This window comes from Catharus ustulatus, chromosome 6, assembly GCF_009819885.2.
Source record: "Catharus ustulatus isolate bCatUst1 chromosome 6, bCatUst1.pri.v2, whole genome shotgun sequence".
Taxonomy (NCBI): Eukaryota; Metazoa; Chordata; class Aves; order Passeriformes; family Turdidae; genus Catharus; species Catharus ustulatus.
The window spans coordinates 1996872-2018780 of NC_046226.1; the positions used below are offsets into that span (position 1 = coordinate 1996872).

General features: G+C 47.4%; 2 protein-coding genes across 2 annotated transcripts in view; both read right to left on the reverse strand.

The window, feature by feature from the left end:
- Positions 1–7063, reverse strand: part of SOS2 (SOS Ras/Rho guanine nucleotide exchange factor 2) — a 50261-nt gene extending 43198 nt beyond the window's left edge. Inside the window, exon 1 of the mRNA XM_033062875.1 lies at positions 6940–7063. Within this exon, the coding sequence (XP_032918766.1) occupies positions 6940–7026 (87 nt within the window). The 5' untranslated portion in view covers positions 7027–7063. The remainder of the gene's footprint in view (positions 1–6939) is intronic.
- A 2175-nt stretch (positions 7064–9238) lies between these two features.
- Positions 9239–21771, reverse strand: L2HGDH (L-2-hydroxyglutarate dehydrogenase). The gene is made up of 10 exons (XM_033063324.1): positions 21695–21771; positions 20678–20793; positions 19333–19484; positions 17243–17374; positions 16535–16697; positions 15963–15997; positions 14439–14606; positions 13003–13160; positions 12032–12163; positions 9239–11358 (listed from the first exon to the last, which is right to left on the reverse strand). The coding sequence occupies exons 1-10, from the start codon at positions 21769–21771 to the stop codon at positions 11163–11165; spliced, it is 1329 nt and encodes a 442-aa protein (XP_032919215.1). The 3' UTR covers positions 9239–11162.
- Positions 21772–21909: the final 138 nt, after the last annotated feature.

A 21909-nucleotide genomic window follows, 5' to 3' on the forward strand; every position in this document is an offset into this window, starting at 1 on the left:
ACAATACAGAGTGTGATCAAAGGTGTCTGTTCTATCACCATCTGCTGAGGGTGGGGCAGTGATCCTGATCTCTGTGGGAGATATTCTGCTAATGGGCATCCATTGAAACCAGCTGGGGCAGTGTTCTTTATCTCCATGGGATATCTCCTGTTCATGGCCATGGTTTATAAACCAGCTGGGGCAGTGTTCTTTATCTCCATGGGATATCTCCTGTTCATGGCCATGGTTTATAAACCAGCTGGGGCAGTGTTCTTTATCTTTTCACAACCCATCCTTCCTCCAGCCAGTCATTTTCTGCTCATGGCCATTGAGTCCCACTGTGGCACTGATAAAATTACTGCATCCCATTGGGAGTTGCTCCAGCCAGGGGGAAGAGCCCAACATTTCTTACCAAGATAAAAACAGAGGGTTTGGGACACTAAGGGAGCCCCTTTCTCCACTGGACTCCAGAGGAAAACCGGATTTCTCCACATCCCCACTGGAGCTCCGGAGGGAAACTGCACCTTGTACAGGAGCACTGCTCCAACTGAGCCACATCTGTCACTGCAGGAGGATGCAGCCACCATGGAATGGGACTGCTGCCAACACCCTGCCTGACGGGTGTCAGGCTGTACTCTGACTGTGTCAGGGTTTGGGGTTTGTTCTTTGTAGTGCTGTATTTCTATTTTAATTTCCCTAGTAAAGAACTGTTATTCCTAATTCCCATATCTTTGCCTGAGAGCCCCTTGATTTCAAAATTATAATAATTTGGAGGGAGGGGGTTTCCATTCTCCATTTCAAAGAGAAGCTCCTGCCTTTCTCAGCAGACACTTGTCCTCCAAACTAAAACAGCAACTTTTCATTCTCTGTCCATACATAAGCCACACCTGATTATAAGCCGCACTTCAGGTTCAGACCAAAATTTTAGTCAAAATGGTGCAGCTTGTAATCATGAAATTACTGTAATTTCTCCATGAACCAACTAGCTGTGACATGAAAAGCTGAGGGAGAGCAGAGGCCAGGGATGCAGGAAAGCCACGTTTGCCACATGAGTAACGCTCCGGAAGCGCTCATGTGAAAGGCTGGCACACAGGGAATCAGTGAGCTAATTACAAAAGCAAATAACAGAGTGCACAGCTCCTCTGGAGGAGATTAGATAAGGCCTGCACTGTGCAAAGAGAGAGGTGAAAACCCAGGGAGGGCAGGAGGAGACACTGTAGGAGGTGAGGGGGAATGAGAAGATGGGCAAAGCACACAGAAGATGGGACTGGGATTGGAGCCCAGTCCTGAGGGGGTAGAGGCAGCACAGTGAGGTGAATCATTGTGGTTTTTAATTCCTGTGCCTGCTCCCCAAGCCAAGGCAAACACTGATTCCCATTTCCACATGAACAACACAGGTGGGAAGTGTTCCTTCTGCTGGAGCTGCCAAGTGAAATCCCAGCGTTCCCATCAAACACCTGGGACCTGAAATCCACCTTCACCTCACACCAGTGGCTGCAAAAACTCTCCTGGGTCAGGAACTTTGTAAAAACAACAAAAAGCATGGAAATAATAAGATTTAAGTAAAAGGACCAGCCCCCTTTGGTTCTAGGCTGATGCATCCACAGAATCCCAGACTGGTTTGGGTTGGAAGGGATCTTAAAGCCCAAATTCCAAATCCTTGCCATGGGCATGGACACCTCCCACTAGCCCAGGTCACTCAAATTCATGTTTGGAGCAACTGCAAGGCTGCAAAGGTCCAGGCTTCTGAGCTCAAATAAATATATATATGAGAAGTTAAGTGACCTAAGAGATTTCAAACCCAAATGTAACTATTATTTTAAAACTTCTTAACAAGCAACTTTCCTGTTGGAATTATAATGCATTAAATAATAATGGATGCTAATGAAATGAGAATGCTTTAAATAAGAATCCACTATAATGAGGCTAAAATACATTAAATAATTCTAACCCAAGGGGATCCTCATCCTGCCATGAAAACATGCATGGAATAAAGCTGGACACCTCTGCACCTCCTGACCTTAACCCCAACCCTGCAACCTCACACATCACAACAGAGCAACTCCCACGTGCTTTAAAACACAGAAGCACTGAACTAATGTAAACTTCACCAAAAGTCCTCAAAATGGTCTTTTTATATCTGTCTATGCAACATTTGCTAAGAATAAACCCTTTAGTCATGCCCTAGAAATTTGATGAGTGGTCCAGAGCAATGGTGGAATTGTTTTAGAAAATGCAAATAGTGCCCAGTGCCAGGATTATCCCGACATGTGGTGCCTGCAGAGCCCTGGGGTTTAACTGTTTGACAGGCTCTGGGTGTGGATCATGGGGAAAACCCAAACCAGGAATCCCTGGGAGATGCTCCTGAACTTGGTTTAGAAAAATCAAAAAGCAAAGCAACTGAATACACAGCTCCTGTTCACAGAAACACATGGTGAGTTTGCCAGTGGATTTGCAAGAACACATGCAAATCATAATTATGGAATCCTGGAATGGTTTGGGTTGGAAGGGATTTAAACTCATCCAGTTCCACCCCTGCCATGGCAGGGACACTTCCCACTATCCCAGAGTGACCCAAGCCCTGTCCAGCCTGGCCTTGGACATTTCCAGGGATCCAGGGGCAGTCACAGCTGCTCTGGCAATTCCATCCCAGCCAGAATTCCCAATTCCCAACATCCCATCCAGCCCTGGCAGTGGGAGCCATCCCCTGTGTCCTGTCACTCAGGTCCTTATAAAAGATAAGCTCAGGACACACAAGAGTGTTTTAATGTGAATAAATCCTTATCTGTAAATCTAACAACACATCCCTCACTGTTTTCAAAAATACACACTAATTCTATGAGGTCACCTGGTTTATTTTAAAAATCTCTTCCAAGTGCCTGGAACAGAAATTTATTCCAGGTACCAATGGAATGTGTTTGGTAGAAATGAATTTTTCAACTACAATTCCCAAAAACCTTTTGTGCAATGCACATCCAGGATATTAAAACTGGGACCTCCAGTGAGCTGGAGGCAGTGCCACACTCAGCTGCTGCCTCTGAAATTCCCACAGGACTGGAGTTCCATTCAATAATTCCCACAGGACTGGAATCCCAGTATAAGCCTGCAAAATAATTCACACAGGACTGAAATCCCAGCATCAACCTGCAAAATAATTCACACAGGACTGAAATCCCAGTAACAACCTGCAAAATAATTCATACAGGGCTGGAATCCCATTCAATAATTCACACAGGACTGGAATCCCAGTCTCAGCCTGCAAAATAATTCACACAGGATTGGAACCCCATTCAATAATTCCCACAGGACTGAAATCCCAGTAACAACCTGCAAAATAATTCATACAGGACTGGAATCCCAGCATCAACCTACAAAATAAATCACACAGGGCTGGAATCCCATTCAATAATTAATACAGGACTGGAATCCCAGTATCAGTCTGCAAAATAATTCACACAGGATTGGAATCCCAGTATCAACCTACAAAATAATTCACACAGGGCTGGAATCCCAGTATCAACCTACAAAACAATTCATAGAAGACTGGAATCCCAGCCTCAACCTACAAAACTCACACAGGATTGGAATCCCATTCAATAATTTATACAGGACTGGAATCCCAGTATCAACCTACAAAACAATTCACACAGGATTTGAGTCCCATTCAATAATTCACATAGGACTGGAATCCCAGTAACAACCTGCAAAATAATTCACACAGGACTGGAATCCCATTCAATAATTAATACAGGACTGGAATCCCAGTCTCAACCTGCAAAATAATTCACACAGGACTGAAATCCCAGCATCAACCTGCAAAATAATTAATACAGGACTGAAATCCCAGTATCAACCTGCAAAATAATTCATACAGAGCTAGAATCCCATTCAATAATTCACACAGGACTGGAATCCCAGTATCAACCTGCAAAATAATTCACCTCTGGGAAGTTCCAGCTGGAATTCAGCAAGGACAAGCTCTGGCACTGGATTTGTGCTGGGAAAGGTGGTCCCAAAACCAAAATGCAGCTTTAGTAAAGAGTTTCATCATTTTACATCCCCCCATTGAATTACCCTCATTCCCTGCTTCACTTTCCAGCACTGCAGCAGAATAAAATAAAGTGTTTTAGAGCAAGGATGTGCTTGTCCATCTCCCAGCTGGAACAGATGTAAATACATGAAACTGTTTTTAATTTTCCAACTTACAAGGTTCCCAGTGCTAAGGAATGTGGGCATATAAATACATAAAATCTGGATTTAAAGGTGCTAGACCATTTAGCTTTGGGTTTTTCTTAAAAAGACTCCCACTCTAAGGTAAAATTTGTCACTCTCTACTAATCTTAAAGAGTATAAATGCATTTAAAATATTGTTCAAAAGACAGATTCTCATCTTTTTTTCATACATTGAAGTAAGAACTGATTTGTTTTACCATTTTTAAGTGTCCACTGCATAGAATTAAAGTAAAGCAAGAGTTTAAAAATGGTTTGATAAAAGAAATTACCTTAAACTTGCTGAGTGCATAATAAAGAGAGTGTAGCCCTTCAAAGCATGTTCTGGACTTAAAATCCAAGCAATAAAGAAATACTCTTTATTTTTAGTGAATTGCATGGGCTCCTTATCCAGCTCCACATCTTTCTGCATTTTAGAATTAAATATTTTTCACATTTTGACGTGCACAAAGAACCAAAATCTGTTTTCTTTTTCTGCTTTCTGTTTCTCTCCTTCAAAAGACACTCATTTACAGGAAAAGCTTTCAGGAATGGGAAACAGTGTCCAGGATAATAAAAACACAGCTTAAGAGTTAAAAAACCCCCTCTATTCCAGATGTTTAACTAAAAAAATATTAAACTTCCTTTAAAGTTTTCATCACGAAGCAATCTGCTTAGGAAAGATCACATCTCAGGGGATTTTTCAACCTCTTCAGGACAAAATCACAAACGATCTGCAAACAGCAGTGATGATGTTTAATAAATTGGGAGATGAACAGAAAACCTGAGGCTTTCACACTGCATTCAGTGCCACATTCTTCAGCTCCCCTAGAAACAATGGAATCGTTACTTAGGATGCTCTCCTGTGCTTATTTTACAGGGTGTCTTTTAAATGTGTGAAACCTTCGCTTCCCTAGCAGCCTGACAATGAGATTTTGGGTTGACTCACTGATACTGTGTGCTCACACCAGAAAAGCACATTACAGCCCGATTGCTTCATGCTCCAGGGTGGGTCCTGCAGACAAGGAACTTTCCCAGGGAGAAAAAACCTGGCTATAACCAAATACACATTTTTACAGGCAGTCACTGTCATCACCACTGCTTCAGAAAGCTGAAATTCCTGCTCTTTTCACCAAAACCAAATGCACAAATAGAAAGAATTGGTAAAGCAACATCCACTAACTTGTGCAGTATCTGTATTTTAGGATGATGAAAACACCTCTGAATGTTAAGGGAATATTTCTGCAGCTGCAGCTGACATTTGGGCAGATGCTGGTTGGTGTTAAGGGGCTGCTTTGGGTCAGATTCCAGATCAGGAAAAGATCAGCCTGGCATTCCCTAAGACACTGGAAAGCAGCTACCATGAGGAGAAGATTTTAGGGTGAAGAGCAGAAAATCCAGGATTCTCCAGACAGGCAATTAGTGGTTTCTGTGCCAGCCACAACACTACTTAGACAGGCACCCAAAACAAATGCAAGTCTTTTACTCTATTTGAAAAAAAAAAAAAAAAAAGGAGAAGCATTTTCCAACAGCATCACTACATCTATTCTTGGGAAAAAGAGACAAACCACTCACCACTGCCTAAAGTACTTGTAGGGCAGTCAGAGATGCAAAATTATGGTCAGAATTATGGAATAATCCTCAAGCTTTGCAGATGACACAGAGCAGGACACTGCTCCCTCCAGTCTCAGTTTAATCCAGGGGTGTCCTAAGGAAGGGGGGGTGTGCTGGAGCTCCCCTGCTGTGCAAACACATCCTAAAAATCCGGATTCACCTCCTGGGTGGTTCCCACACGGTTTCTCTGAGTTGTGCAGTGTCACAGGGTGGCTCTGCCCTGCACCACAGGTGGCTGCTCTCACAGGTGTCCCCTGAGGGTCACAACACCTCGGGTGAAGGAATCTGGCTCGGGAGAGAGCCTGGAAAAGCTGTCAGGAGAAACGGTGTGGGGAGGGGATGAGGGAGGGATGAAAGAAGGAATAAAGGGAGGGATGAAAGATGGGATGAAGGGAGGGATGAAGGGAGGGATGAAGGGAGGGATGAAGGATGGGATGAAGGATGGGATGAAGGGAGGGATGAAGGGAGGGATGAAGGATGGGGATGAAGGATGGGGATGAAGGGAGGGATGAAGGATGGGATGAAGGGAGGGATGAAGGGAGGGATGAAAGAAGGGATGAAAGAAAGGATGAAGGGAGGGATGAGGGAAAGAATGAAGGGAGGGATAAAGGATAGGATAAAGGATGGGATGAAAGAAGGGATGAAGGAACGGATGAAGGAAGGGGTGAAGGGAGGGATGAAAGAAAGGATGAAGGGAGGGATGAAGGAAGGGATGAAGGAAAGGATGAAAGAAGGAATGAAAGGAGGGATGAAGGAAAGGATGAAGGATGCCATTTCCCTGCACATCAGCACAGTTATCAGGGTGCCCAGATAAGCTGTGGATCCTGTACGTGTCCGAGGCCAGGCTGGAGCAGCCTGGGACAGTGAAAGGTGTCCCTACCCATGGCAGGGGTGGCACTGGATGGGATTTAAGATTTAAGATCCCTTCCAAGCCAAAGCAGTCCGGGCTATCAATCCCAGCGGAGAGCGAGCCCGAGCGAGCGCAGGTGCCGGAGCAGCAGCGCCCGCCCGGCCCCCGCTCAGCCGCAGCATCCCCGGTGTCCCTGAGGGGGCTCGGGGCCCTGAGGGCAGGGCGGGGGCCGCGGCTCCACCTGCCCGCAGCGGGGCCGGCTCGGAGCAGGTGCCGCCGGGACTGACCTTGCGCAGGGCGGGCACGAAGAGGCCGCGCCATTTCGGGCCGTTCTCCTCGCCCAGGAACTCGTAAGGCTGCGGCGGCGGCTGCATGGCGGCCGCTCCGCATCGGGGCCGGGCCGCCGCGGGGTCGCTGCTCAGCCGCCCGGCCGGGCTGCCATGGCTCGGCGGGGGCCGCTCGGGGCTCGGCGGGGCCGCTCGGGGAGGCGCCGGGCGGGGGTCGGGACGGGCCGGGCCGGGCCCCGCTCGCTGCGGCCCCGCTGCCGCCGCCGCCCGCGGCCGCCGCCCTGCGCGCCTGCGCCGCCCGCCCCGCGCGCCCCCTGCGGGCAGCGGCCGGAACTGCGGCACGGAGCGGGACGGGACCGGGCTGCGGGCGGGGAGCGCCCGGCCGGGGAGAGCTGGGGACGGGGGGAATTCCTCACCTGGGGGAGAATTCCTTATCTGGGGGAGAATTCCATACCTGGGGAAGAATTCCTTACCCGGGGCAGAATTCCTTATCTGGGGGATGTTTACTTAGCTGGAGGATGTTTCCTTACCTGGGGGGGAGAGCTCCTTACTTAGGGGAGATGTTTCCTTACCTGGGGGAGATTTCCTTACTTGGGGAGAGATTTTCCTTACCTAGAGGACATTTCCCTGCCCAGGGCATGTTTCCTTATTCGGGAAAGATTTCCCTCCCTGGAGGATATTTCCCTGCCCAGGGGATTTTTCCCTCTTTAGAGGATACTTTCCTCCCTGGGGGATGTTTCCTACCTGGGGGAGATTTCCCTGCCCAGGGGATATTTCCCTACCTAGAGGATATTTTCCTCCCCAGAGAATTTTTCCTTACCTAGCAGATGTTTCCCTGCTTTGAGGATATTTCCCTGGCCAGGGGCTATTTCCCTACCTAGAGGATATTTTCCTCCTCGGGGGATGTTTCCTTACCTGGAGGAGATTAGATTTCCCTGCCCTGGAGGAGATTTCCCTACCTAGAAGGTATTTTCCTCCCTGGGGGATGTTTCCTTACCTAGCAGATGTTTCCCTCCCTGGAGGACGTTTCCCTGCCCAGGGGATATTTCCCTGCCTAGAAGGTATTTTCCTCCCCAGGGAATGTTTCCCTGCTTTGAGGATATTTCCCTACCTGAAGGGTATTTCCCTGCCTAGAAAGGTATTTCCCTCCCCAGAGGATGTTTCTCAACCTGAAGGAGATTTCCCTACTTAGAGGGTATATACCTCCCCCTGCCCAGGGAGTATTTCCCTAAATAGAAGATATTTCCCTACCTGGAGGACATTTCCCTGCCTGGAGGATATTTCCCTGCCTAGAGGATATTTCCCTGCCTGGAAGAGATTTCCCTCCCCACCTGGAGCCTGTTCCCATCCTTACCTGAATTCTGCTCCCTATTTGGAGGCATTTTCCTCGCTATTCAGAGACTATTTTCTTACCTGGAAGGAGTTTCTCTCCCTGCTTGGATCCTGCTTTCCCACCTGCAGACTGTTCTCCCTGCCTTGAGGTCATTTTTATCTCAGCCTGGAGCCTGTTTTCCTCCCCAGCTGGGGTTTGTTCTCCCACCCTGGAGGCAGTTTTCCTCCCTCTCTGGAGGATGTTTTCCTGCCTGCAGCAGTTTCTCTCCATACCTGGCAGGAGTTTCCCTCCCTCCTCCAGAGAGCACCACTGTCACCATTCCCTGAGCACCCAAATCCAGCCAAATTTTCCCTCCTGACACCATAATATTCAAATCTCACAGCTTATATTCCCTCCTCTCTCCATTTAAAAACTTATCCACAGAGGAATGGATAAATTAAACCAAAATGTGCCTTCCTGCCAGTAAAATTGTGATCCTCCTTAGGAAAAGATTTCCTTAAGGAGCCTGATGCTTCCAGAGGCAGAAACTGCTCCTTCTTTATTGATTTCCACAAAATATTTATTTCTTTGGGAAGACATTTGTTCCTCAAACCCAAACTGTGAGCAAAAAGAAAAAGTAATAATGGGATTTAGGGTCCTTTCCAACCCAAAGCAGTCTGGGGCTCTGTGATTCTGTAACACTTTTGGGGAACAAACTGTGTTGGTCCATTTATTCAGAGTTTCAGGAATTCTCATCCCACCTGTCCCAGCAGGCCCAGAGCAGCCCTGGGGAGTGAGGAGAAGCTGTGAGGTGTGAGAAGCACAGATAAGATAATTTAGGAAGGCAAGTTTGGTCATGTGTCCCCCCCCCTCCAAAGTAATTCCTGTTACACACAGTGAGATCCTGCTTAATTCAGCTGAGAATTGGCAAATTCCAGTGCAACTTGTCTCTGAGTCAGGAGAAACACACAGACTTCACAGCATTTAAAAAACCCCACCACACTATTTTAATCATAAAAGGCACATTTATGAAATCATCAAAGTGAGGCTCATTTTGGAAAATAAATTAATACATTTTCACACTTTGTGAGCAGCAAGATTGATGCCTGAAACCCTGATATCATAATCTCTGAACTGATTTTTATAACAAAAGTGCAAAACTCTTATCTCTGAAAAGCTTTCTGCTTCACAGAATGCTACATCAAGGTTCATCATTTCAGTTTCAAATAAACTTTACCCCCAAACAATCATCACCTGAGAGGAAAAAGCACAGCAGGGAGCACAGGGAAATGCTGACTTAGGGCTGCCCCTGGTCTCTGTCTGCATTTTAATGTTCTTTATTCTGTTAATACATGTCAGGGCCACACCCCGTGTGGGAGGAAGTGGCTTTTGCAATCCTTTTGTAGGATTTACTGTTGATAGGCAACACTTCTGGCAGGGAGGGAAGACAGGATTGTTCCACTGTGGGAAGTTTTACACAGCCCTGTGGCACTGCAAGACTTGGAAGAGCTGAATCTCTGCCTGAAGTGACCAAAGCTTTGCTCTGAGAGGGTGGTTATTTGAATTTCCAGCAGTCAATTTGCTGGTAAAGCAGATTTTAGCAGGAGAAAAAACAATAAAGGAAAAATAAAAATTTTTGGAAATGGCAGGTTAAGCCCTTTTTTCCCCTCAAAAAAAATGTTTCCAATCTGTGCAGTAAAATCAGCCTCAGAGCTAACCCACTCCCATCAGAGGAGCTCAGAAAAAAACTTCTAAAGGGAAAATTAATGTCCAATTCTCTGGTACAAACTCCCCACAATTATCTGTGTTACCCAACACCCTGTGAGCCTCTGCTATTAAATCCTCAATACTTTGGCCCTGAGGCCACAAAATTCTGCTTTGCAGCAATTCTGCAGGACACTCCCAGATCCTCAGCTCAGCACTGAGTTTACCTCACACCTCTGTCCACACAGACTCCTGCAGGTGTAAAATAAAAATTTGGTACCAGTGGAGCTCAGAGGAGCCAGCAGCCCTGGCTGAGCTCCCCCTGTGCTCAGGGGAAATGGGAAACCTTCCTGACTCATCCCTGCTCAGCCTCCAAGGGAAGCAATACCAAACATGACTCAAGGCAGGTTTCTGGAGCTTCCCTCCCTTCACATTTCCTGTTCCAAAGACCATTTTCCCTGGATTGCTCAAGTGGCTGGACAAAGATCAGCTCCTTTTGCATTACCAGCATTTAAAGGTTGGAAGAAACCCAAAGCCACTGCTGAAGTTTCTGATCAGTGATGATTTCCCAGCTGTAAATTAAATGAAAAGTGATTGTTTGTATCCATATTTTCATTTCTGCTCCATAAAAAATCCAGACAGTGATCAGACAGAGTATCTGGACTGCAGATCTAAATTGACTTGGGTTTGGTAATCCTCTTTAAGCTTATTTTTCTGTGAAACACTCTACATTCACATTGAAGGCCCTGAATATTGTTCTGAGTCTCTGATAAAGCCTTTAATTCCATATCAGCAGGGCCCTTAAGCAGGGCTTATCCTTCTATTCCATTACTTCCATGTAATCCAGAGCACTGCAGCCTGGTTTCAGTGGAGTCGGAGCACACACAGAGCCACCCTTGGCTTTTCAGACCCCTCTGAGGAGGCACAGACATGGGGAATCCACGTGGGGAGGCAACCCTGAGAGCACAGACATGTGGAATCCACGTGGATAACCCACCAGAGGCTCTGCCTGTGGCTGGAGACCCTCCCAGGCTGCTCCTGCTCAGGTGGCACCACCGCGACGCGACGCTCGAGGATTTGTGCGCACCCACAGCTCGAGGAGCTGTGAGCAGTGAGCTCTGCCAAGGCAGCTTGGGCACAGCCCAGCCGTGCTGCCTGGTGGCTCTGTGTCCTCCAGGAGGGGCAGCAGCTGAGCTGCTGGCAGGATTCAGAGCTGGAAGCGCCGCTGGGCCTCGTCGGCGATGGCGCGGGCGATGGCCAGGGAGGAGGTGGCGGCGGGAGAAGGAGCGTTCCTGACGTGCAGGATCCTGCTGCCCACGGCCCCTGTGCCTCCATCGAACACAAAGTCATCCACCAAGTTCCCCTCTCTGTCCAGAGCCTGGGCTCTCACACCAGAGGGGCCCCTGTAAAAGAAGGAGGAGCTCAGCACGAGGAAAATGTTGAGTGAGGAATTCATCCTGTGAGAAGGTGTCCAGGGACACAGTGAGGAGGGCAGAGAGGAGACAAAGACTTTTGGGGAAGGTTTAACATTCAGGAGGCACAGGTGGGGGTATCTGGCAGTCATGGGATCATTGGTATTGGAAAAGAATTCCATCAAATCCAACCTCTGACTTTAAAGCCCATCCCACTCCATGGGCAGGGCCACCCTCCACTATCCCAGGGTGCTCCATGACCCTGCCAGGGCATCCCCACCCTCCCAGCCAGCAATTCCTTCCCAGTATCCCATCCAGCCCTGCCCTGTCAGGGTGAGGCCATTCCCCTGGTGCTGCCACTGTAAATTGTCCCTCTCCATCTTTCTGTGGGTTCTCTTCAGGTACTGCAAGGCCACAGTGAGGTCACCCCAAAGCTTCTCTTCTCTAGGCTGAACAATCCCCAAAATTCTCAGCCTGCTCCATCCCTGTGACCATCCTGGTGCCTCCTCTGGACTGGCTCCACCAGCTCCAGCTCCTCCCTGTGCTGGGAGCCTCAAGCTGGAGGCAGCTCCAAGCTTTGGTTCATATTTGAGTGAACTAAACCCCTGCCACATTTTCTGCTGTTCAAATATGAGATTTCCCAAGCAGGAGAAGTTTCTTTTACCTGAGAACATCGTTGGTGGTGACCTCAGGGATGAACTTCTGCAGCTGCCTCACCTGGGCACTGAGGGAGAAGGCTCTGTACAGCTCCCCCATGCCATAGGACACATTCCTCAGCACCAGCTTCCACAGCCCACTGCAAGGACACAAACAAGGGAAAATCTGTGTCCAAATGCAGCAAATGCAACTGCAGGGCACAAGTTCCCATTCCCAAAATCAGGAATCACACAGTGCTTTCTGTTTGAGAAATACATGGTTGCTCTTCTCTGCCTCAACAAAACTTGCTCACAGGGCTGTGGCAATGAATTAACTCTGAATTTCAGTCCTGGAAGTGTTCCAGGCCGTGTTGGATGGGGTTTGGAGCAACCTGGGCACTTTCCACTATCCCAGGCTGCTCCAAGCCCCATCCAGCCTGGCCTTGGACACTGCCAGGGATCCAGGGGCAGCCACAGCTGCTCTGGGAATTCTGGTCCAGTCCCTCCCAGCCAGAAATTCCTCCCCAATATCCCATCCATCCATCCCTGCCATGTGGGAGTGAAGCCATTCCCTATGTCCTGTCCCTCCATCCTTGTCCCCAGTCCCTCCCCAGCTCTCCTGGATCCCCTTCAGGCTCTGTGCTCTCCCTGGAGCTTCTCCTCTCCAGCTGAGCACCCCCAGCTCTCCCAGCCTTTCCCTCCTCCCAGCACTCTGCAGGTAATTAATGATGCTGGCCAAGTTGATGAAGTTATCACAGGGCACTGGACCAAACCCAGCCCTGGAACAGCTCCACCAGCACCTTCCAATGAGCAGCCACATTCCCAGACTGGCTCAGACATGTAGAAAATTCAAATGTGAGACCAAGTGAAGTCAAAAGTCTTGGTGAAGTCCACCCTAATCAGCACAACTGTGTTTAAACACACCAAAACTATGGGAACAGCAGGATTTGGGCTGGGAAGTGGCTTCCAGGGCTCACATTTCAACAAGACAAGGCATTACCTGTAGGTTACAGCATCTAAAAAGTCTCCAGGGCTGAAGTCCAGGAGTTTGTAGCCCTCTCTCTTAAAGGCCAGCACTGCATTAGGGCCCAGCCAGACACTGCCATCCATCCTGGGTGTGAAATGGAATCCCAGGAATGGGAATCGAGGGTTGGGAACCTGGAATGGGACACAGGAGGGAGCAGGGCTGTTACAAACAGCAAATTTGCCATTTTATTTCCAACCACAGCAACAAAACCCTGAGTCACAGAAGCTCAGAATTGGCTCTGAGCTGGTTTTGCTGCTTGTTCATTGTGCAGTTGTGGCATGTCATTAATTAAAACACTGGAGAACAGAGCAGAGCCAGTAAAGCTGAATTTTCTGAATTTTAGGGAAAAGGAAAACAAATAACAGGGGGGAAAAAAGTCCACATTTTGTCAGGATATAAACCAACAACACCCTGACTGCAGCAATTATACTGCAATAAAATAGAATACAAAACATTATGAAACTCTCACTGGTATGTACAAAACAGCCTGAACTTAACAGGCCTGGTTAATACTACTAATAAATATCTGAATGTTCTCTTTTTGTTCCACTTCCTCCCTCCCATCCCAAGACAGGATCCTGAACCATTCCCAGGTGAGATCAGACAAACAGCCATGCCCAGCATTCCAATTTTCCCAAAGATCCAGAGATTAGCAGGCAAAGTTAACCTCATATCCAGGAAATCAGTATTTAAATGCACAGAATTAGCTAAAATGCTGGCCCAGGAATTCTCTCCACTTGTTCTGTAACTGCATTTTCTGTCTGGGATTGCTTCTCTTCATCCCAACATTTGTCTGTATTAGGTGGGAGAAAGGTTGTCCCTTTTTGTCCTACATCTATTTTTAATGAAAAACTCAACAAATTCGAAAATCAGGTTGAGAGGGAAATACCAAAATCTGAGTGTTAAGATGAAACCCAAGGTCAAGGAATTCACCACAGAATCCCAGAATAATTTAGGTTGGAAAAGACCTTCAGTGTCATCTGTGAATTTCCTTTGTCCAGATTATTAATAAAGAGATTAAACAGGACTGTTATAATTATTTCAATAATAAATATTAATTTACTGTCATCTCTCCCTGACTTCTGAATCCTGCCGACAGATTTATTTTAGGGCATACAAAAATAATTTAGAGTTTTCTGGACATGTGGCAATGTTGTCTTTTTCTTATTATGAAAAAAAAATCCCAAAACTAAAACCACAAACAAAATAAACCAACTGGCAATAGCTTCCCACGTGGTACTTCCATGTTTTCCTGAAAAATTCACAATTCACAAAATCCAAGCTGTCCTGTCACAAATCTCAATCAGACAGAAACAACCACGGAATTTCTCCTTTTTTTTTTTTTTTTCCCCTGCATTTTTAGCAGCTCTTAGGGCACACTGTGACAGACAAAGCAGGGGGGTACATACTGGATAAATATTTCCTTTCACCAAGTAAGACTTTTCTGGTTTCAGCAGCAGGTAATCGCCGCGGAAGGGGACGACGCGCGGCTCGGGGCTGCAGCCGCTGATCCTGGACAGGCGGTCGGAGTGAAGCCCTGCACAGGTCAGGATGTGCCCACAGGAGATCTCCTCACCCTGGGGGGACAAAAAAACCACAGGGAAATTCAATGGAGCTGCTAAAAAACACACCCAGGAAAAAGCCAAGCCTGAAGTGTTTCTGGCTCTGACCCCCTGGAGAACAAATTTGGGTGATGGAGTTAAAATCTTGGGGGTGTAATTAAACAGAAGTGTGTGATTTACATGGGGAAGGGCTTGGATTGGAAGGTTTTAGAATATAGGTATGGGATAAGATGGAAGATTTTGGGTGGTGTCTTTTTCTGTCTTCTTCCTTCCTCTTCATGGTTTCAGGCAGTAATTTTTGGTTGGACAGTCAGTGCTGCCCTGAGGGTGACAGGAGTTTGGTTATTGGGTAAAAGTATCAATAATAGAGGTGTTAATTCTCTATTGGACTGTTGAGCTTTAAAAAACCTTGTAACCAGCTGGATCTATCTCCATTCTGCTCACTTTTAGCTGGTAGCTGGAAGTGCTGCAGAACTCTCTGTACTTTAAATAATATTTAATAAACAACCAAGCCCAAACACGAGAAATTTGTGTTTTTAATCCTGACTCTGAGTGGGAGCAGCTACACAAACTGACAGCACACAGGTAGGGAGAGCTGCTAAATATTAAACACCTCACCATCTAAACAAATAAATAAATAAAAAACTATTATCTCTTTATTTAGCTCACAGTCTCTGTTTTTAAATACTATGGGTTTTTTTTTTTTCTTCAACTGAAAAATGTTTGCATGAAAAAAATACCAGTGTTTGGTAGAAAAATCTTAACAGATTTTGGAAGAGACTTTTTTAATGAAAGAGCAAAAAATAGGAGAAAAAACCAGCAGAACTAAATTGAAAAACTTCCAGAGGGGCTGTGAGGTTGGTTTGGATGCAGATATTCCCTCCTGAAGGTGAAGGGGTGACAAGCACAGCTCCTGACTTGCAGGAACAGCATTTTACTGAAGCAGTTGTGATGATTAAATGACAATAAAATGATGCTAAAAGCCTCCTTATCATTTTATGGATGCCAGAGCCCAAAAGCAAACATGAAAACTGGTTTTTGTCACCAAATGAACAAGTCATAAAGGAGTTCTGGGGAACACAAGCATCAGGTTGTGCAAATAAAGCAGATAAGGGATGTTAAACATTAGGCAGCAGAAAGTTACAGTTTATTATTTTACATCATCATCATTATCATTATTATTATTTATTCAGCTGAACATCCTCATTGTTGAGAACTGATTGCAGTTGTGTCCTCAAACTGATCATGTTGCTGAACAGCAACTTTTTAACTTTTTTTTTTTTTTGGAGATGATTAATCCACCAGGAAAAAAAAATCTTAAAATTAGAAACAGCTTCCTGGAAGGAATTAAAATTTCTTTTTCACTCTTACCTTTTTGTTCCTGACAATGACTGGGTATTTCAGTCCTGAAATGGAATTAGACAAGAGCAGGAATTAATAGAACAAGTAACAGAGAACTGACAGAACAAGCAGCTTGTCACCAGGAAGGAATTTTCCTCTGGAAGATTTTCCAAGCTATGGAACAGCTGCTGTTGTCATAATTAATGGTGCTGGACATGACTGTATTTATTAATTAATGGGGTTTTTATTCTTCCCCCTGTGTGCCAGCACAGATCCCATCTGCCTTCAGGAGAAGCAAAATCACTATCACAAGAACAGACATGTATGATTCAGATAAATCTGATTTTCAGAGGAGAGAACAACTTTATTTCTCCATTTTATTCTCACTTTCTTCTATCATTGTTAAATGTTTCAGCTGAGGGGTGACCTGGCTGCAAAAAAAAAACCCCAACTGAGTTTGCTGAATACTCTCACTAAGATCATTTTGCATTTTCTCTCATCCTTAGGAGACAGAAAAATGCAAAAGTGTCATTTCAGTTAAAACAATTATGTTTTGAACAAAATCTTTGTAGTAAATGGAGAGCAAAACAACCCAGCCTCACCATCTTCACTTCCTGGAGAACTTTCCTTGGCCATCTCCATGTTTGTGACTTCAAAATCAGTCAAGATTGTCCCACCTGCTTCCTGGAAGTCTCTGGCATAGGACTGGGCCACTTGTTTGTAATCCACAATGCCAGTGTAGGGAGAATCGAGGGCCATCAGTCCCTGGGAGGGTTTTAAAGAGGAAGAGTGAAAGTTGGAATATTCCATCTGGAATATCTGCACTGCCATGAGAAGGGAGTGCTTGCTGTCTCCCCATGTGCTCAGCTGGATCTGGAACTCAAAGGATGCTTAAGGGAGCAGATCCAAAATGCTGACAGGGAAAATTAAAAGATTTAAAAAGATTCTCTTGCAGAAGATGCCTGTCTGTACCTACAACCACTCCTAAGTCACACAGCTCCATCAGAGCAAGCTGCCAGGTGAAACAGCACAGGGAATATCCAGGTTTTCCTTTCACACACAGACAGACTAATCAATAACAAATCTGTGTTCTACAAACTCCACACATTCCTCCGGCTGGGAAAATAAACAGCCAGAGAAGTGCTACAGAACAACCACACCAACTGCACTGAAACTGGCTGGATCCAAATCCACTTTCATGGATGGGAAAGAATTTTCAGGCTCTTCTGAACTTGAACCTCAAGGCCAGAAAAATATTTGTGTTGAATTAAAAGATGTTTTCACCTAACCAGAAGTATGGCAAGCCTTACCCTGCAGAAGGGCTCCTTCTCCTGGATTTCCTTGGCTCCAATGAGTTTCAGCCCTGGGACATTGTTCTGCAGCCCTCTCTCATACAGAGCTTTGAGCCTTGGAATCTCATCGTGTTCCACAGCCACAATCAGCTTTGGGAAAGGAAAAAAGGAACAGCAGTGAGCAAAACAGAGCCAGGGCAGGTTTGGCATCAAGTTCAAGAAGTAGTGAATGAGTGAACAATGAATCCAGGGGGTGAAAAATGTTTGGTGCCATTAACTGCACAAAATTCTGCTGCTGAGGAATCACTGATATATCATAGAGAATTAAAAAATAAATGCTAAACTGCCATTTGAGTCACTATCAACTGACAGCACTTGCCAGAAGCACCCTGGGACTACAAGTCTGCATGTGAAAGAAGAGAATATGAATTTAAAGAACCACTGGGGTGCTTTCAAAAGTAAAACTGAACTCAACCCAAGATGTACAAACCTCAAAGAGCCCTGATAAGAGTAAGGACATGCTCTGACATGATCTCAGTGGAACTGTACCAGTTTCACTTCATTCAGACACAGGATCCTTCCAGCACCAGCTCAGCTCTGGCACCTCACAGTGTGAACTTCTCCAAGCCTGGGACTGCTTTAGGGAAAGCTTGTGAAATTCCACCATTATCTTCCCTGGAATGAACACTGCCAGGGATGTGGCATGGAATTGTTGAGGCTGGAAAAAGCTCTCTAAGAGTCCAACTGATCCCTCAGCACTGGCAAGGCCACCACTGCCCTGTGTCCCCAGGAGTCACATCCTCAGGGTGCTTAAATCCCTCCAGGGATGGGGACTCCAGCACTGCCCTGGGGCTGGACAAACCTTTCCAGGAAGGAATTTTCCCCAATATCAAACCTAAAGCTTTGTGGTGCAACTTGAGGCCATCCCTCTGCTCCTGTCCCTGTTCCTGGAGCAGATCCCAAATCCCTCCATGTCCCCTCCTGGCAGGGACTTGTGCAGAGCCACAAGGGCCCCCTGAGCCTCCTTTTCTCCAGGCTGAGCCCTCCCAGCTCCCTCAGGGATTCTCCAGCCCCTTCCCAGCTCCCTCAGGGATTCTCCAGCCCCTTCCCATCTCCCTCAGGGATTCTCCAGCCCCTTCCCAGCTCCCTCAGGGATTCTCCAGCCCTTTCCCATCTCCCTCAGGGATTCTCCAGCCCTTTCCCATCTCCCTCAGGGATTCTCCAGCCCTTTCCCATCTCCCTCAGGGATTCTCCAGCCCCTTCCCATCTCCCTCAGGGATTCTCCAGCCCCTTCCCAGCTCCCTCAGGGATTCTCCAGCCCTTTCCCAGCCCCATTCCCTTCTGGGGACACACTCCAGCCTCTCCATGGGCTTTGCTGTGAGGAGCCCAGAGCTGCCCCAAGCACTGGAGGTGGGGCCCCAGCAGTGCCAGCACAGGGGACAGGCACTGCCCTGCTCCTGCTGCCACCCTGCTGTTGGTACAAAATACAGAAATTCAGCACCAGCCAGGCTGCACTGACACATTCAGGACAGGTGCTCTGAGCTGGCAGCAGGCTGTTCCCTCAGGTGTGCTGCTGCACAGATCCACAGTGCCACCCTGTGCCCAGTGTGGCAGCACAGGGAGCACAGAAACAGCCCCGAGAAAAAACATGGAATCCAAATTTATCCCTCAGGGCCAAAACCTCGGGGTTAGGATAGAGACCTGTGTGGAAACAGCAGCTCAGTGCCCAGTGAGAGCTGGAGAACCTGAACTGAGTTAGGAACAACTGGGAAATGGATACAGAACTCTGTTTCACTGAGTCTGACCACACCTGGAATGCTCTGCCCAGTCCTGGTTCTCACCTTGCACCAAACACACATTGATTAAGAATGGTTCAGAGCATGAAGGCAGGGCAGGGAAAGTCATGAAAAACCTTCCCTCAAACTGAGACTCATCAGCAGGAAGGGATGATTTGGGGCAGGAGGGGATTATGTACATTATACACATTTATGTATAAATTTATGTGCAGCCTGCAGAGTGTGGAGAAACTCCATGACCATGTGTTGTAACACACATTACACAGCTCCAGTTTCCAGGGGTAAAGCAGGGAATCCCAGGAATTCCTGTACCTTCCCACACTGTTTGTAGGGAATTCCCTTCTGGTCACAGTATTTGTAGCAGAGAGCTGCCCCCTGCACACACAGCTTGGCCTTCAGGGAGCCAGGGGTGTAGTAAATCCCACTGTGGATCACACCACTGTTGTGTCCACTCTGGTGATGGGCTGAAGAGAAAGAAAAATACATTGTTAGAAAACATTTGTTCCCACTTAATCACTTCAGCTGTCAGAAAAAGGAGTAAATTGAGGTCCTGCCTTAAATCAGCATTATGAGAGATGATCAAGTGAGAGAACTACACAATTAATTCCTCCCCTGGCCCCAAAAGGTTAGTGAAACACTGACACAGCCAGCCCTGGTTAATGATAATCCATCACAGCCTGCATTTGTTGGATCAACAGGGGAAAAAACCCTAAAACCACAAGTTTCTCCTTCAAGAACAAGCCAATCAATCAAAATGTTTTAGAGGCTAAAATGAATTTTTTTTAAATCAAATTTTTACAATGAAACACATCTCTTAACATAGTATCTGAGAAAAACACAATTCCTTTGGACATGCTAGCAGGGAGGATTTTTGAGTATTTGTGAACTGGTTGCTATTTCCTCTCTGCAAATAAATAAATTAGAGGTGAAAAATACCACAAACATTTTCACTGAAGTAATTTGGTCAGGTTCTTCTCCCTCTTAACGTGTGGATGTCCAAAGGTCATTCCTGCATGGCACTCACACACTGTTAGGGACTTTGTGTGGGTCTTGGGGATAAAAAGTCATTTTGCATCACTCATGGAACATCTCCAGAACAATGTATAGCCTGGCTGATGGAGCTATTTAAGACAAGATTTTGGGCTCACAGGTTTGGAGTTAATCACTGATGGGATTAACCACCTCCATGTAGGACCTGCACTGCTCCTTATCCTGCCCATTCCCCCTCCTTGTCCTCCCTCCTGACATTCACTGCAGTCACACTGCTTGTAGCCAGCACAGCAGCAACACTCTGGATTTTTTAACCCGGAATTCCAAATTGAAGTCCCAGCAGTGAAGCACAGACTGATGACAACTCGGCCAATCCTTGGGAGAAGGGTGGAAGGAATTCCCTGTTAGGGGAGAGTCACCACAGAATCCCAGGATGGTCTGGGATGGAAGGGACTTTACAGATCACCTTCTTCCATGAGCAGGGACACCTTTTACCATCCCAGGCTGCTCCAAGCCCTGTCCAACCTGGCCTGGAACACTTCCCACTCCAACAATAAGGGCAGCTACCCTCCCACAGCTACCAAAAGCTGATCCCTCCACAGAGATATCCATGGAATCCTGATGGGCACAGCCTCTGCTGCTCCCTGCGCGCTGTCCCGCCCCGTACCCGGCTCCTGCTCCTTCTCCAGCACGGCCAAGGCCAGCGAGGGATGGCGCTGGATGAGCTCCCGGGCTGTGGCCAGCCCCACGATCCCCGCGCCCACCACGGCCACGTCGAACGAGCTGCGGGGACAAGGACACGGCATCAGCACTGCCAGGGAGGGACAGGAACAGGCAGGGAAAGGGTAGGGATGGGGATGAGAGGGATAGAGGGGACAGGAACAGGGCAGGGATGGGGATGAGAGGGATAGAGGGGACAGGAATAGGGCACGGGAAAGGGATGAGAGGGATAGAGGGGATGGGAACAGGGCAGGGAAAGGGGATGTGAGGGATAGAGGGGAGATGAAATGGGAAGGAGGAAAAAGGGAGGGATAGAGAATGTGAGGAATAGAGGGGACAGGAATATGGGAGGAGGGAAAGGAGGACAGGGGTGTGAGGAATAGAGGGGATGGGAACAGGGCAGGGAAAAGGGCGGGGATAGGGGATGAGAGGAATAGAGGGGACAAGAATAGGGCAGGGGAAAGGGGATATGAGGGATAGAGGGGACAGGAATAGGGCAAGGGGGAAAGGATAGGGAAAGGGGAATATAAGGATTAAAGGGGATATAAAGGAAGGCGATATAAGAAAGAAAGGGGATATAGGAAAACAGGGTAGAGGAAAGGGGATAGGGGTGATTAATAATGCCAAGGGGAAAAGGATAGAGATAGCAGATAAAGGATATAGGGGAAATGGCTATAGAGAATACAGGGGATACAGGAGAGAGGAAAAGAGGATAGGGAAAGGTAATATAGCAAACATAGAGGATATACAAAACAGGAATAGGGGAAGGGGAAAAGGATAGAGAAACATGGAAGGGAAAGAGATGAGGGAGTGGATGAGCAGAGGTAAGAAGAGAGGGGCAGGGGAGAGGGGGAAGGATAAGGCACAGGGATGAGGTTAAGATTAGGGACAGCACAGGGGAAGAGGCAGGGTCAGGGGAAGGAGCCGGTGTGAGGCGAGCCCCCCCCGCTGCCCCCGGCCTCACCTGCGCCGCCGGCCCTGGAGCCGCCACAGCGGCACAGCCCCGGCCGGGCCCGCGCGGGCCCTCAGCGCCGCCGCCATCTTGGGGGCGGGGGGAGCGACGGGGCTGCGTCCTCCTGCTCCTCCTCCTGCTGTCCTTCCTCTCCTCCTCCTGCTGCTCCTGCTGTTCTTCCTCTCCTCCTCCGCCTCCTCCTCCTGCTCTTCCTCTCCTCCTCCTCC